At 45.3% G+C, this 16,503-nt stretch overlaps 1 protein-coding gene across 8 annotated transcripts in view; it reads right to left on the bottom strand.

Moving 5' to 3' along the window:
- The window catches only part of immp2l (inner mitochondrial membrane peptidase subunit 2), a 64,143-nt gene extending 49,818 nt beyond the window's left edge, over positions 1-14,325 (bottom strand). For 2 of the 8 annotated variants that reach the window (XM_069529172.1, XM_069529174.1), the window contains exons 1-3: positions 14,215-14,325; positions 6,352-6,489; positions 1,322-1,425 (exon numbers count right to left, since the gene is read on the bottom strand). In XM_069529172.1, the coding sequence (XP_069385273.1) occupies positions 1,322-1,425; positions 6,352-6,486 (239 nt within the window). In that variant the 5' untranslated portion in view covers positions 6,487-6,489; positions 14,215-14,325. Of the gene's footprint in view, positions 1-1,321; positions 1,426-6,351; positions 6,490-12,200; positions 12,511-13,179; positions 13,773-13,975 lie in introns of those variants that run through there. The other 6 variants (XM_069529168.1, XM_069529170.1, XM_069529175.1 and 3 more) reach the window with 6 other exon arrangements.
- Positions 14,326-16,503: the final 2,178 nt, after the last annotated feature.

Here is a 16,503-nt window from a genome sequence, read left to right as displayed (position 1 = left end):
TCCTCCCCGTCCCAGAGAAAATGATGTTTTGCAGGAATCAGTTGTGAGGCCGCTCAGAGGCAAATGATTCTGTTCACAGCCGAACATAAAATCAATCAGGTTTGTAATGGTGTGCGCTGAGAGCATGACAAACACCCGTGGCAGCGCTCCGCTCTCTGTTCGCCCACTCTCAAATACTGGGACACAATCTTTTCCTAAACCGGCCGGCACTGAAAATGAGACGGGTTGTGTAAATAAGATATTACTCCGTGGACTCTATTCCCTTCAACAATTTTCCTTTAAAATGACGGCCAATTATAAGCAGGACTCAGCCGCACCCCCTCCCCCGCAGCGCTGCCGTATCACATTTGAAATTTAAATCAGAGGAAATATTCTCGGCGGATGATGGATGTGGTTTTATGGGGGATTCTAACTAAATCCCTGCCGATGAGGAGTTGATACAGATTCACGTGTGGACACCTCCACCGTCTGCTGCTCCGGGGGGGGGGGGGGGGGGGGGGGTCGTTCAGAGGGCTGCAGGGTGAAGAGGCGGCGTTAAGATGGAAGACAAACAGGACGAGAGCGGGGGGGAGGGGCACGGAGCTGATAAGGCCACGAAGGTGACAGGTTGAATCTAAATGTCAATGAGTTCGGAGCTCAGATGAACTTTATACAACCAGTGTAACTAAGTACAAATACTTCATTACTGTACTTGTTAATTTTCCTGACAACTTTTTACTTTTACTACATTTGAACACAAATATTTGAACTTTCTACTTCGTACATTCTCAAAACTGGATCGTTACTTGTTTTTACTCTTTCACTCATTCACTCGTGACCGACCGATCCGAGGACGTCACTTCAGTCTCTAGGATCGTGTCTGGAGCTTCAGCAGAACCCGACTGTGTCCAGTGATTTCCTGTGGAGCAGCTCGTTCAGGTTGTTCACCAGAGGAAACTGTTCTGTTCCACAACAAAGAGGCATCGTGTACCATCGAAGTTAAACATTCATTTTTACTCTTGTAAAGTTCATTTCAGAGCCGGTACTTTCCTACTTTTACTTAAATAAAGGACGTGAGTACTTTTACCTCTGGTCAGAGGAGACACGAGCAGAGGTGGGAAGTAACTAAGTACAAATACTTTTATTTATTCCTCGTATGACTTCTCACTTTGACTCTCAACATCAAGTCATGTGATCTTTAAAAGTGTTCCAGCTGTGTTTCACCACTGCTGCTCTGTTTTCCAGAGTTTTCATGTTTTGCTGTATTAATACTTTATACCACCTGACACCTGACGTGTCATCAACTCACTGTGTTCTCTCAGAATGTTCATGTGTTACTCACACGACGGAGACGATGTCGCCTCGCTGGACCTCGTAGTTCCTCACGCTCCAGCGGTTCAGGAGGACGACGTCGCAGTCTGAGCCGCTGTCTGGGTTCAGGGACGGCTGAAAGACAAACACACACAGTTTACATGAATCTGACACACACACACACACACACAGCTTCTTTGTCCACACCCAGCTGTCTGTCTGTCCATTAATCTGTCTGTCCATTAATCTGTCTGTCTGGATGAGAATAAACAAGAGAAATCTGAGCATCATTAATATTATTACTTTTAATATTCAATCAAGAATTTAAATGTGATGTGTTCATTTATCTGATTCCAAATATCCTTTTATATTGATGCCATGTGATTTAGTAAAAAAGTTCTGGAACTCTTCAGGAACCAGAACTGTTTAAAAGTATTTTAAGTGTCAGAAAAACTTAACGACATCTCCGACTTTCTACGACAGAACTACATCAGTGTGGGTCCGACTCTTTGGTCCATTCACAGATGTGTAAAATCATTCATGGTCCCAGTTTGAATTGATTTATTTGGTGCCTCCTCCACCTTGATTAAGAAAATGAGTTTCATTACTTAGGTTTCACATCCACTTTAATGAATTCAACCTCTAACTCGGCTCCATTCAGAGTGTAAGATAATGAAAATACATTTAATGGAGCAACAACTAAAAGTTTTGCCCTTTTCTCCAAATGAAAGGAGTTTTACAAAGAGCTCGGCTGAGTGAATGCTGAGCGGCATTACAGAAAGGATTTTCTAGATTCCAGACGATAAAATATCTGCATTTAAATAAGTATCAAACATTTTCAGAAGGAAGCATCAGAAAACTGCTGGAGACGGAAAAGAGTCTGTGTTCCTTTTCGTCTCTGAGCATCGTTCTCTGTCGGCCCCTCGCTCAGCTTCTAACTGACCTGACGAATGTGAGTCACGCCACCTCAGTGACGTCCCTCGTGTTACAGCAGCGTCCCATCATTAGTGCCTCTGACTTTATGGACAGTTAAAATGTTGTGTACGTCGTCTGAGGGGACAGTTGTATAATTAAACTCCATGACACAGAAACAGAGTCTGTAAATAAAGACGGACGAAGCGTCTCCGCTTCCTCTTGGGAGCCGTCATGTCGTCCATCTTTATTCACAACACATCTCTGTCCGTGTTCATCATGTGTAAATATGTCATTTTCACTTTCACCATGTTCAACTCTGAGCTCCCAACCACCAGGAGTCCATGACAGCATCCATGACGCCCCCCCGACACACACACACACACACACCACCTCCTCCCCCACCTTAACAACATCATTATTCTCAGAACTCGGTTGGTGTCACAGTCGGAGGACCCACGTGTGACGAGGCCCTGTCACAGTGACGAGCAACACGACAACACAGTGACTGTTTAATTAAACAGGATGTGCACAGGCCATTTCACGCTCGCCCGGGTGACTGACACAACATCTCCTGTCTGTCGTCCCCCAAAATAAATATCTCAGTCTCAGGCTGCGAGGTTTCCAGTCGGAGCTGGATACCTCATCAGCCGCCCTCATATTTCACAAGTTACAGTCCAGGATTACTCGTGAAACGCTGCCTCTACACAGACACTGAATTTATAGGAAAAGTAAAAGTGAGAAAGTTTGGCTGCAGGAGATTTATTGTCTCTGGGGTCGACTGAGCGGAGCTGCTTCTTCAGTGTTCTAACTTCAGAGGAGCTAAACAAGAGTTAACGCCGCTTCACTTCACTGAACTCACTCACAGTCTGTTGAGTACGTGTGTTTGTGGGATCGTGACACCGGGGGGCTCCACCCCACGACCGCTGCTGCACAAGATGGAAGCTTGTGGCTTCATCTTTGGATACTGGGAAGGGTTTGACACACCAGCAGGACACAGTGAGAGCAGCTGGGTATGTTGTTGAGAAGCTCTTCGTCCGACGGCTCGACTCTCTTTACCTAACAGAGCGTCTCGGGCTGAGAGAGCGAGGCCGACATCAGCGAAGTGGAATTACGTGCTTCATTGTTTCCCGGCAACATGTAGTGAAAACAAAGTATTGTAGAAAGTTCTGTTTGAATTAACATATATGAGATAATGATCATTAACTTCTCATCTTGTTTTTTATCCTCTGATATTCACAACCATCTCAGGAGATCAACAGTTTCCATGACAACACTCGCTTCAGCTGGTTGTGCGTCTGTGTTTTCTTGGAGTCTTGCTGCTCTGAGATGAACCTGCTGTTAAAAACTTAAAAACCAACTGTTGGACTAAATTTTAAATAATGTGAAAATCACAGTTTTAACAGACGTGAAGAAGCTGGAATCACACAGGTTCATTACTGCTGGATTCTAACTCGATGTTGAAGACGTCATGACCTAATGTCAAATTAATGAAACTGTTAAAATCTGTAAAAAAGGCTCTGACCACAGAGACACATTTGTCTTTGTGACAGAATCACTGTCTTCTTCTTCCAAAGCTTGTCTCTGATATTCAAAATTAAAAAACGACTCCAGTGACCCGTGAGGACGTCATCACTTCTTCGCTCTCCGCGGCCTCGGGTCCTCACAGCACAAAGGACCAAGATGTCTGCTTCATAAAGACGACAGACGGAGCTCACAGTGAGCGGCAATAATCAGTCGCACGCAATCTGTCACCCAGACGGCATTGTGGGAACATTTCTAGCAAAGAAGATAGCGTCCAGCAGCAGATGACTCCCTCCCACACCCGGGGTCAACGTGTCCTCAACTTTTAATAACGGCAGCAGAGACGGGGGAGTAGAGCATCTCCAGCCCGACTCTCTGTGGAAGTTAATAAAGCAGAGAATAAAGAATTCTGTTCGTATTCGTGTTGATGATTTTAATAAGTTACTGAAATGTTCAGTGTAAACATCTCGTCTAACAAACCTGCGTCCTGCTCGACAAACAGCCGCCGTTCGTAAAGTTTGATCAGTTGTTCTGGCGGAGGTCGTCCTCGTGACCCCGGCGCACACGGCTCCGCAAACACACAACACAGCCGAGAGCAACACAGTTAATATTCATGCTCATTAAAAATAGAGAGCAGATTGTTTTATGCATAATGCAACACGTCAGGGATAACGAGCTGCGTGACAGGAGACCAGCTCGGTCAAAACCCAACAGAGACTTATTCTGTTCTGTTCTTGTACATGTCTGTTTGTCAGAGGAGGAGCGCGCAGCATGTTTTCTTATGGATGAGATAGAAGACGCCACGAAGCGGTGGTGAGGTCGTGTTGCCGGCAGCGTGGCCGTGGTCTGTGAGTACTGGTTCACACTCGGAGCGGTGGAGGAGGTGGGACTCACTATCTGACCACAGGACAGTTAGAATGCACCGGAGACGCACTGAGGACAGAGGCTGATGCTCTGATTGGTCAAACCAATGTTCAGAGGCACATACAACATGTGTGTAGATGGTTATCACATGTGACTGTTTCAGCAGCACATAGCAGCCGTTAGCCTGTAAATGAAATAGCTAAAACCAAGTGTTTGAGGCAGAGGCTGAAAAGAGGAGCAGCAGCGATGGACACTACAGCATGAAAACAAGTTACAGCCACGACTCTGATGAAGATGATCGACCTGAACATATCTCCTTTAACACGATCAGACGTGTGTACAAGTACAAACACTAAGAAGTCCAGGTGTCTTTGTACACATGTGCATTTCCTTAAGATTAGAAACTTTTGCTGCCAATTCTATTTTCTTAGTTTGAGTATTTCTTGAGCAGCGGCAGAGCAGCGGCAGAGCAGCGGCAGAGCAGCGGCCTCCTCCAGCCCAACAGAAAAAGCAGCTCTGCCTTCAGAGACACAATATGTTAAATATGTAAAAATGACTCGAGCTGTGTTATGAATCCTTCACCCAAAACCATCGGGTCGAGTCCCTGTCCGCATCACAACCATGAAAATTCAGCTGGCTGCGCTCAAGTGTTCGGTGAGAGATGAAAGTCAAAGATTCAGTCGGACGTTCAGAACTGAAATGATTGGACTGTTGAACCGGCAAAGAAACCACATTCTAAATACTGGTATCTATGATCAAAATACAATAATTCATCTTCCAGAGAGCGAGGGAAGAGTGCTGAGCGTCAGGAAACACGGCAGACGTGTGACACGGGAGAATTATTCAAACATGGACATGAAGTAAAGACCGTGAAGGTACATGAAGGCACAGAGTTCAGTTGAAAGGCCCTCAAGCAGTCTGTGCACGTCTCTGGTGGGATTTGGGTAAATTTAAAAGTCCAACGGCTGCAGGAGGAAGAAGACAAACAGAGGAGACGAGGAAAAGGTCGCAGGACGTTACCAACTGTTTCCTGTCCCCCCCCCCCCCCCGCTCTGTAGAAGAAATTCTGATGCAGAGAATCCAAACTTTGATCCGGCTGCAATGTGAAGAATCTCAAGAGCCGTTCTTCAGCTACTTTAATGAGATGTGTTGCTGGGGACGTGCAGTACTTGGACACATGATGCGTTCAGTGTTGATACATTAACAGGTGAGCAGAGCTCTGCGGGGGGGGGGGTCTGCCCTCAGTGAAAACATCAAGTGACTGAAACAAGCTGCGCCCTCGATCATCCGAAGTGTTTCTGTGTCTCTGTCCGCTCCGCACATCAGAACTGTTTTACACCAGCTTCATCCATCACGATCATCAACACAGGGAACGTTCTTCCACTGTGACTGTTCAGATTCTGTTTGGTTTTAACGGTCACATGCAGAGAACACAGACTGAACTGATGACAAATCATGTTTGTAAAAAGAGTGAATGATGATTTCCGATTACAAACTGTAGAATTGTTGCTTCTCCTCTCGTCTGACCTGCAGCCTGTCTCCGAGCACTAATGTGTTGAGTATAGAATAAAACATAAAGAGTGTTTCTGCAGAGTCGTAGCTGCAGCATGTGGGTTTAAATGGTGGGATGCTGATCATTTTCAGGTCTTTCTCTCAGCCTCATTTCCCAGCATCCCCCATGTTGTCATGGCGCTGTGACCTCTGACCTCCTTGTTATTGGCTCTCCGATTGGTGGATGCGGATGTTGTGGTAGCGTCTCACCTGCATCGAGGCTCCCTCCACTCGAGCCACGTAGGCGAATCGATCAAGGACGGTGACTGTGACGGGAACCGCGACGAAGAGGCCGCTGACGAACGCCCGCACATAGCGCCACCCCGCCGTCGCCTGCTGGGCCATCACCTAGACAGGACATGGTGAAAACAGGAAACCGAAACCATCAGAGCCATGACAACACGCAGGAGCGTGAACACGCTCACGTTAGACAGACGAGGTTCGATTAAACTTTATTGATCCCTGTGGGGAGAGCAGGTCGATGCAGCAGCAGGAGAGTAATAGAAAAGCACAGAGGAAGGAGATCACAGCTAACACAGGAAGAGACGACAATCACACACGAGCGTGAAACAAGTGAAACACACGAGGAAGAATCAGGAGAATAAAAACACCAACACATCTCAGGGACTCTTCTTTAAATTGATATCACATGTTATATCAAAATGTTCCTTCCATCGATGACCACACTTTCTCATCCCAACATTTAAATACACAATTAAAAGATCCTTGTCACTGCAAACAACAACATTGATAATAAACCTACAAACATTTATCAGCATGAAGAATAATGATAAAATCATATTCACTGAATTTATCTGACAGAGAAGATTCGTATCATCTCCAGCTGGTGTTTAGGAAAAACTATTTCTATTTAAGAGAAGTGAACAATAAGTCTGCAACAACACACCGGTCCGGTTAAATATACACACAACTACATGTACTTTATACACGCACTACTATCAATACCAGTAAAACTCATCATGTTCTGTGAAAGTGACTGTACTTATGATTAAGAATAAAAAATACATATGAAATGTAATATATGCACACAGAGGCTTCATCCTTTAAAGATGATAACAACCTCACGTGTTCTCCTAACACACGTGACAACATGCAGGAACATGGACGTCTCAAAAAGGAGCCTTCTGTCAACTTAACACAAAACTCCGAGCCTGTTCTCCCCAGACAGTTTTTCATCCACTTGGCTTTTCACGACGCGCTCCAGGAAGCCCAGACAGGCGTGAAATGACCGAGCAGCGGGCAGCGGCAGCCATGCACCGCTGCCTTCAGCTAACAGCCTCGTCTGGATGTACACGGACCTCGCTCCGCAGATCTGCTACAGCCATTACCTCCACATCGCAAGACTTCAAATGAAACATCATCAAAAGAACGCTGTCGTCTCTCAACACGCTCAAAAAGATCAAATCAGCCGAAACAGCTGACTCTGCTCTGAGTTTCCTTGTTGATCATAAAACAAACGTCTCGACTTCAGGCTTCATCCGAACAAATAACCCGAGTCTGAACCTCTCACTGTCTGACAGTAAACACAACACAGCTCATGGTGATCTTCACTTTTTACTCAAAGCACAACAGCGTGATTCACACACGTGTGCGGTGTGGAGTGAGTCCCCGGTGTGGAGTGAGTCCCCGGTGTGGAGTGAGTCCCCGGTGTGGAGTGTGTCCCCGGTGTGGAGTGAGTCCCCGGTGTGGAGTGTGTCCCCGGTGTGGAGTGAGTCCCCGGTGTGGAGTGAGTCCCCGGTGTGGAGTGTGTCCCCGGTGTGGAGTGTGTCCCCCGGTGTGGAGTGCGTCCCCGGTGTGGAGTGCGTCCCCGGTGTGGAGTGAGTCCCCGGTGTGGAGTGTGTCCCCGGTGTGGAGTGAGTCCCCGGTGTGGAGTGAGTCCCCGGTGTGGAGTGAGTCCCCGGTGTGGAGTGTGTCCCTGGCCTCGGTGAGCGCTCTGTCCCATTAACCACAGTGATCTGCTTCTGTTGGGCTTCGTGAGACATCACTTACCCACCATGTGCTGGAGGGAGGGAACTCCATTCTACCATAACAATCCGTCCTGACAGGAACATGTTGTCATTACACTTCCACATAATTGCTCTCAGTGAACAAGTGTATCATCAGAGGAAGCTCGATGTGGAGCTTCCAGGTTCCCGCTCACTTTTCAGTGGTTCCTGAAACTCGCAGCCCGGCGGCACTCGTGTTTAAAGCACCTGGTTTCCTGCAGCTTTGTGTCGGCACATTTAAACCGTGTGGCTGACGCAGCACATCCCACATCAAAGTCAGGGTAAATTGAAAAGTGACTTTCTGCTCTCGTTAGATAAACGTCCAGATCAGAACACACAGCAGCTCCAAACCACGTTTTACTACTCAGGTTGGTTTTTAATTAAAAATTCATTTTATCCACAGCACAGTGCTTTCACAGAGTTTCACTGCTGTCAGGAGAAACTTGCATCTCCACTTTATCAACTTTTTGGGAACCACACAGAAAATAATCTGCCGCTGCAACCAAGAGCTATTATCAAGGTCCTGTTTTAAATAAAGACCAGCACTGATCCGGTTCCTGATATTGTCCTGAGGGGCTGCATGTCAGAGCGCAAATGTCTGTGTCAGTTGCTACGGACATTTTCTGGAACTTTTACTGGGAGTCGTTCAGAAAAGTTTCAGAGTGAGTCCATGAGAGATGCAGCAGGAAAGTTTCCACAGAATTCAGAGCAAGCGTGTGGGCGACATGTTTTTCATCCACAACTTTTACTCCCTCCTGCTGTAAATAGCTTTTGTAAATAGCTTTCCAAGTCTTTGGACAATTCTGTGGACACACAAGTGTTGTCAAAGTAAGGAGGAGTTCAGCTGCAACATGACACTTCACCACTAGATGTCACTAAATTCTACACACTGCACCTTTAACAAAAACACTGAGTTTTCCTCAGCAGAATCTAAACGTCAGGTCCTGCTGCTCTCCCCAGGCTCCACCCCCCCGACGTGTCTGAAAACAGTAACTGTTTAAGACGCAGACGACCGAAGACTCAAATCCTTCATCAGGTTCAAGTGAAGCGGTAAAACCACCAAGATCGTCTTAAAACAAGACACAAAGTGCATTTTGTGTTGAATATTAATGAGACGTTTGAGGTTCCTGGTTAAAACTGGTTCAGTCAACACGTTGCGTTCAGGGGCTCAGGGCTGCAGTGACTCTCCCTCTCACATCGTGTTCAGTCGTGGTTGAAGCTGTTTCTATGAGAAAGATGCAGATTTAGGAATCATTACTTCTGTGGTCGACTCACAACGTCCAATTTGTGTCATTTATTCTGTCTGTTTGTTAGCGTCTGGCACGAGAAGTCCTCGTCTTCCTTCTTCATTGTGCCAACAACGCTCAGGCGGACTGGACGGTTTCCAGCTGGTGAGACGGCCTGAAACAAGAGCAGCACCAGACCTGCTTCAATCACTCACGACTGTGGGCAGAGATTCAGGAGGAAACGCTAGACGCCATCAAAGCTTTAATAACTCCTTCTGCTCACTCCTAAATGTGACTTTGTTTTTCCATTTTGTTTGTGCCTGACGGAACAGGAAGAGGAACTCATTAATGCAGAATAATAAGGTCTTGATGGCAAACGCGAAGAAGAGCATGAAGGGAATAAGAATGAGGGATAATAAAGGGATGAAATATTCCTCTGGTTCCTGGTGTGACTGATGTTTCTTCATGCAGGTTGATTCTATAGTTTCTGAATCCGCCGCCTCGCTGTGGCTTTTCTTTATGACGCGGCGACGTCTCACATTAAAGTGAGTTCTGCTGGGAGAGCGGTCTTTATCAACTCTGCAGAAAAAGCATTAACACTGTCGACGTAGTGACAAACAAGTGAATGCAGCTCATCTCTCTCTCAGCATTAGTATTCAAACTGGTGCTCAATATACAGAGGCAGCTCTGTAACAAGCTGTGGCAATGGACCAGACAGGTTATCATAAACAAACGCTTATTGGAGGTTATTAGACTGCGGCAGACGCAGAAATAAGAGCTCCAGCTTTTATATCCGCTCCATAAAGAGCAGAGTGAAGGCAGAGGGAGGCTCGTAGTGTCGGCTCAGGATGACGAGGCCTCTTTATGTCTAAAAGCAACGATCTGTCAGGGATTCAACAAACACAATTCCACTAACCGTTTCCGATTTATTCAGATGAGCCAGATACAGGAGGAATAAATATCAGATTCTGTGGACCGAGAGCCACGCAGCAGACCCCAGGTCAGCACATCAGTCACTATCAAGCGGAGACATTGCAGTCTGTTTTTGCTCCGATTGCTAGAATTGAATTTCTGGGTCTCCGGGCTAGACTCCATCTCAGCCGGTGACTAATGTTGGCGTTCCAAAGGTTTTCCAGACCGATAAATCCACAGGGGAGGATGCAGCAAAGCAGCAGCGACGCTGATTACAGCCGGCCGCTGAGAGATTTCCCCCAAACCAGCTCCACTTCTGCCTCGGCAGCAGTTCTGGGCTTTGCAGGGGCAGCAGAGCCGAATGAAAGCCCTGACCCACAAATAAGTTTGATGGAAACTTGGGAGAGTGGATGATGTTGAGCTCAGAGGAGGAAACAGCTGCAATCAAGTCACTGCTGCCCGTTTGAATTGAGGGTCAGTTTTCATCCAAATGCATTAATATGAACAGAACGTGGCAGTTTTGTAATCATTAAAGTCTATATAGTCTCTCTCAACTAGCAGCCAGTTAGCTTAGCATGAAGCAGGAGAACTGCTCACCTAGATAAAGGAACAGCTCCTGCAGGCTCACTTATTAATACGCTTGTTTTTGCAGTAGATACGTTAATCTGCTGCGTTACAGGGGGTGATGTTCCAGACTGATGCACCATTTCAACCCGACTCCTTTTTAATTCAAACTAGGATCCAGCTGTTTTTGGAAATTACTTTTTAAACAATGAAACTATGTGTTTGTGAGTTGTTTTTAATGAGCGACGCTTTCAGGAGGAACCAGTGGGCTTGAGCAGCGACGTTACAAAGAGACCAGGAGCCCTGAGGAGGAACAGAGCAGCAGCCACTCGTGATGCTGACGTCGTCTCTAGCGCAAATGAAGTCTCTCAGCAAAATCAGCACGATCATCTCAAAGTGTCCCTCAGCTTCAGGAGGACATAAGAGGCCTGAGCTCTGCAGCTGGTTGTGTAAATGTCACAGTATGACCAGGAACATACAGTTCACCTCCACCTGCTTCCACAAATCTGACGTGGCCGGTGAAGTGGATTTTCCTTCTTCGTATCTCTGACACTTTTCCAGCAGATTAACCATAATTACCGGCAGTCGACCACATCCACACCAGAGTTCAGCAGCCGAGCTACTCGAGTCACAGCTGACATCCTGTAAGCGACTTCCAGACAAACAAGTCGCTCTGTGTGACGCTCTGCCCGCCGCTCAACCCAAGCTCTAATTACAGATTCTCATTATCAATATGAGAGAGATGTTTCTTTTTTCCATCAGAAGGCCTGGCGCCAGCAGCAGATTGATTTTTCCTGACGAGTGCTTCATTAAGGACGAGGGGCGCCTGCAGATGGAGATCTGACGGCTCGCTGATTGGGCTCAAACGCGCGATGCTGAGAGGAAACAGGACACGGGAAGGCCCTCGTCCAAAGAAGAATATACATGAATGAACTGATGGCCTCCCCCTGGAGGCTGCAGTGTTTGTTGCATCACACAGCAGAAACAATATACAGGTCATTTAGATATTCTCTGATCATTAAGGTCTTTAATGTACAACATGTTTATCGTATTTGTATTTGAGGATGAATTTGTTTCCTCTGACTTCTTGAAAAAGGAAAAAGAAAAATGTGTCCGTCAGGAACAAGAAGAATCTCATCTTCTGATCAGTGGGTCCAGTTTGATTGGCTGCCAGCACTGAGACCATTAGAAAGAGGAAAACTCATTTCTGAGATCCAGGTGATCCTGAACAGCTCGACTCTCTAGAACCACTTGATGATGAAGCAAATCCCACCTGCTCCGAGAACTGGAATAACAGACTGTGGGGTCGGGGTATAATTGAAACAACATGAGGTTGAATATATTTACTAACATCTGCGACCAAAATACTGACGTGGTGAACGTGTAGGTCAACAGTAAACATCAGGAATCATTTTGAACAGAGACCTTGAACGTCACAGATGAAGCAGTTGATGTCTGAGTGTGGTCTTGGACAGAGCCCGACATCAGCACCAACAGAAATCCTCCTGGATGAGTGCAGCCCTCGCTCTGACTTTGTACGAGGCACGTTGTATGAAATAAGTCATTTGCTGGATAATCTCTTTAACCTTATCACCCAATATTTATTCATCTCCAAGCCGCGGCGTGCGATGCCGGCCATGACCGTGCTCACTCAGCCGACACTAAGGTGATTACTGGACGGGTGTCAGTGTTGACTGTAAGCTGGGGAGGATCCCGCTCCGCTGCCTGGGTCACAAATGGGATTTGTCTCTCATGCAGAACATTAGACGTGGCTTTCTAGGCCAAGGCAGCAGAGACAGCGTTACCGCTCACCTTGGAGGACTAACGGGCAGTTTGGTGCTGCAGTCATTAGGTCGGCAGTCGCTCCGGGACAGAGAAGTAAAGGCTGAGAGCCATGTGGCCAGTTCAAGGTGTTGTCACAAGTCAAACAGTCTGACTGTGTGGACTGTGACTATCAACCTGTCACTATTTCAGATTCACTGACCAACTGAACATGTCAGGTTTGATCATGTAACCACACACAACCAACATTATAATCAATTGATCAGCTGGCTGATATCAGCTTTTTACACACATCGTATCTTTATATATAGCTTAGTAGAATATACTACTATATATATTATATCTATTGGTATCTAAAATATACTCTCTAATATCAGTATGTGCATCAGCCCCCATGAATCCACATTGGTTGGGCTGTAGTTGACGGTCGTAATTTATCGTTGACATTTTCTTTGGAATTCAGTTTTTTGCATGTCACCATCAGCTGCAGCCAATCAGAGTGATGTGATCGACAAACAAAAACTAAACAAACAAACAAACAAACAAACCCGTTCATTTTCCCTCCAGAGCAGAATGTGAGCAGATACCAGGATGTGTCACAGGCCATGAGAGTGAGAGCCACAACCGGCTGCACTCAACCAGATGTGAAGAAACAGAGGACGAGCTGTCTGATGGTTCTGATGAACCCCCCCCACGAGGTTAACAACTTCTGTCTTCCAGAGCAGCTTCCTCCTGCTGAGGTCATCGAGGAGCCGCACATCAGAGAGCAGCGTGACTCTTCACCCCCATGACACACGTTAACACACAACTACACACTGCAACACACAACTACACACTGCAACACTTAACAACACAGGTTAACACACAACTACACACGTTAACACACAACTACACACTGAAACACTTAACAACACAGGTTAACACACAACTACACACTGCAACACTTAACAACACAGGTTAACACACAACTACACACTGCAACACACAACTACACACTGCAACACAGGTTAACACAACAACACAAGCTAACACACAACAACACAGGTTAACACAACAACACAAGCTAACACAACAACACAAGCTAACACAACAACACAAACTAACACAGTTGGTGAGTCTGCAGCTCAATCAGCTGTTCAGCAGCACGAGCTTCTTCCGTCGCTCTTTTACCAAAATAAAGGTCTTTCAGCTGAGGACAGTAAATCTCCTCGTTGAGGTTTTAAAACATGTTCTTACTTTTGTTACTGACATTTTATTATAAGTTATTATCTGTAGTAACTGATCAGCTGATCCAGTGTGACGTGTCATGGATTACAGATACTCTGAGTAAATGTACTTGATTACTTTCTTCCACTTCCTGTCTCCTTTAAACCGTGTGCTAGCAGCTAGCCGCCAAAGCTAACCGCAGACACGTCTCAAGTCGTTTTCACAACGAGCTTCCGGCACCGGAGGTCACCGGACACACGCGGCAGAGGAGCGGGAGAAGCTGCCGGTTAAACTCCCGACTTCCCCGGTGAGCCTGAAGCTAAAGCTACTGAAGCTACTGAAGCTAAAGCTGCTAACGCACAGAACACAGAACCTACCGGCAACGTGTGCTCCCACTTCCTGTTGTCCCACGTCACGTGTCGTCCCCCGGGTCCTCAAGCCTGTTGATTTATATCTTTCCAAGAATAAAGTTCATTTAAAAATCTAAAGTTGTAATTTACATATAATATTATATTATAAAGTAATATTACGAGTATAAAGTTTATCACACTGTTGCTGATGGTCATGGTCGTAATAATACAGGATGAGGTCAGATGATCCTTTAAGAGTTCCACAATCTACTAAATAATAATCCGACTAATGATGACGATGATAAGACCAAAGCTGCAGGAATCTATGTAGCATCTGATTTCTGAGAGAAATAAAGTTGTGATGCATCAAAGAAATGTGACACACGTGCAGTTTGTGTTGTAATATTTATAAAATCAAACCAAACACACAGAAAGATATTTTCACATGTGAACATAGATGCACATCTTTTCTGCTTCTGTCACAAAACATAATCACTAATAAATCTGTGAAAGATTCATATCAGCTGGTTTTTATAGATGTGAAGTCATAAAGTAACGAGACACAGACGGACGCAGTGTTCAACAATCGCTCGAGGACATTCTAGTTATCTTCTAATTTCACACTGAAGTCTTTATACTCACATTCAGTCATGGAGTCACAGCTTCAAGGACACAGAGCTGTTAATGGACACGTTCAGCTGTGAACGATGTGAACGCTGAACGTGTGAGCTCTCAGTGACAGATCAGAACAGTGTCTGCAGGCGTCCGGCAGCTCATCACACAGCCCTGAGTCCAGATCAGAGTCCAGATCAGAGTCCAGATCTGAGTCCACATCTGAGTCCAGATCAGAGTCCAGCTCTGAGTCCAGATCTGAGTCCAGCTCTGAGTCCAGATCTGAGTCCAGATCTGAGTGGAGGAGATAAACACCAACACTCACAGCGTTTCTATAAATGAATGAATGTATATTTAAAATAATGTGTCTTGTTGCTACGCTTGTCGATGAGGATCTGTTCGTGATCCGTCGTTCTTCAAGGAGAATTAAATAAATGTAGAAAAAAATAAAATAAATCAATACATGTAGAAATATTCTTTCCATCTCCAACTGTATATACTTTAACATTTATGTCTGTATTTATTTATTAATTTCTACATTTATTTATGATTTATAATTATGGCGTGTTTTGTGCTTCATAGTTAACAGCCAATTAAATGTTGATTAATAAGTCATTCTTACAGCACAGAGGATTATGGTCTGTAAGATCCTTACTAGTGACACAACATGTCATGTGGTCATTGATTTGACAAGCTTCATGAAATATATAGCCTCCATTATTTATCAGAGATGTTACAACATCATTGTATTTAAAGTTCAAATATAAATTTATTCATGAACATTCAGAGTCAGAACTTAAAGGTGCTGCTATTGCTCCTATTGGACTGGTGGTCATTAAAGGAACTGCAGCCTCAGACCAGAGGATTCAGTTTGTTAGAAAAAGTCAAAACAGAAACAAGACTTTTTAAAAGACACTGAACAGATCAGAACGACTGAAATGAGTCACGACATGAACTAACCTGTTGTGACTTCCATCCTGCCTCCAGGTTTCTGTGGAGATTCTTATTCAACCAGAGAGTTTTTTTACTCAGCAGAACGACACAGCGTCTCTGGAACCGATTATTCTTTATTAACAGAAGAAAAGCTTTGTCAGAAACACTTCCTGCCTGAGAGGAGACGAGCGGCAGAGTTAGAGATGAAGGAAAAGTACAGTTAGAAACGAGAAATCGAACCAATCCGAGTTTCAAAGGAGGCGTCGCTCTTTTATGATAAGACGTCAGGATTCTACTTCTGGGCTTAATTAAAAGTTGAATGTGGAAAACCATTATCAGAGTGGCAGCCTGCGGCCGTCACACCAGTGACTCCGGTTCATGATGTTCATTGGAGAGAGGTTATATAACATCACTGATGAAGAACAGACACAGAAGACGTTCTGGTTAAAAGCTCAATATTTAACATGTAATTCTACTAAAAAAGTGGTGCAGGAGTCGAGCTAATGAGATATCAAATATGTTGTTGAATCCTCAAACATTGGTCCCACGTCCCCCCAGATGTGAACTATTATTACGTTAGATTGTTAGGCGCCTTCTAGTGGTCATATTAATTATGACAGGATGGGTCGACAAAGTGCAGCTCTTCTAATCCACTTTCCGTTTCCTGTGTGAATCTGATCTTCAACACCTCGTTTGTTTTTGTGGATGTTTTTCATGTCCGGGCTCATTGTTACTGTCTCACAGAAGTTCTCAAGCTGCTGAGGATGACGT

The sequence above is a fragment of the Paralichthys olivaceus genome, chromosome 7, assembly GCF_024713975.1.
Source record: "Paralichthys olivaceus isolate ysfri-2021 chromosome 7, ASM2471397v2, whole genome shotgun sequence".
Lineage (NCBI taxonomy): Eukaryota > Metazoa > Chordata > Actinopteri > Pleuronectiformes > Paralichthyidae > Paralichthys > Paralichthys olivaceus.
This window is presented reverse-complemented; position numbering and strand designations above follow the sequence as displayed.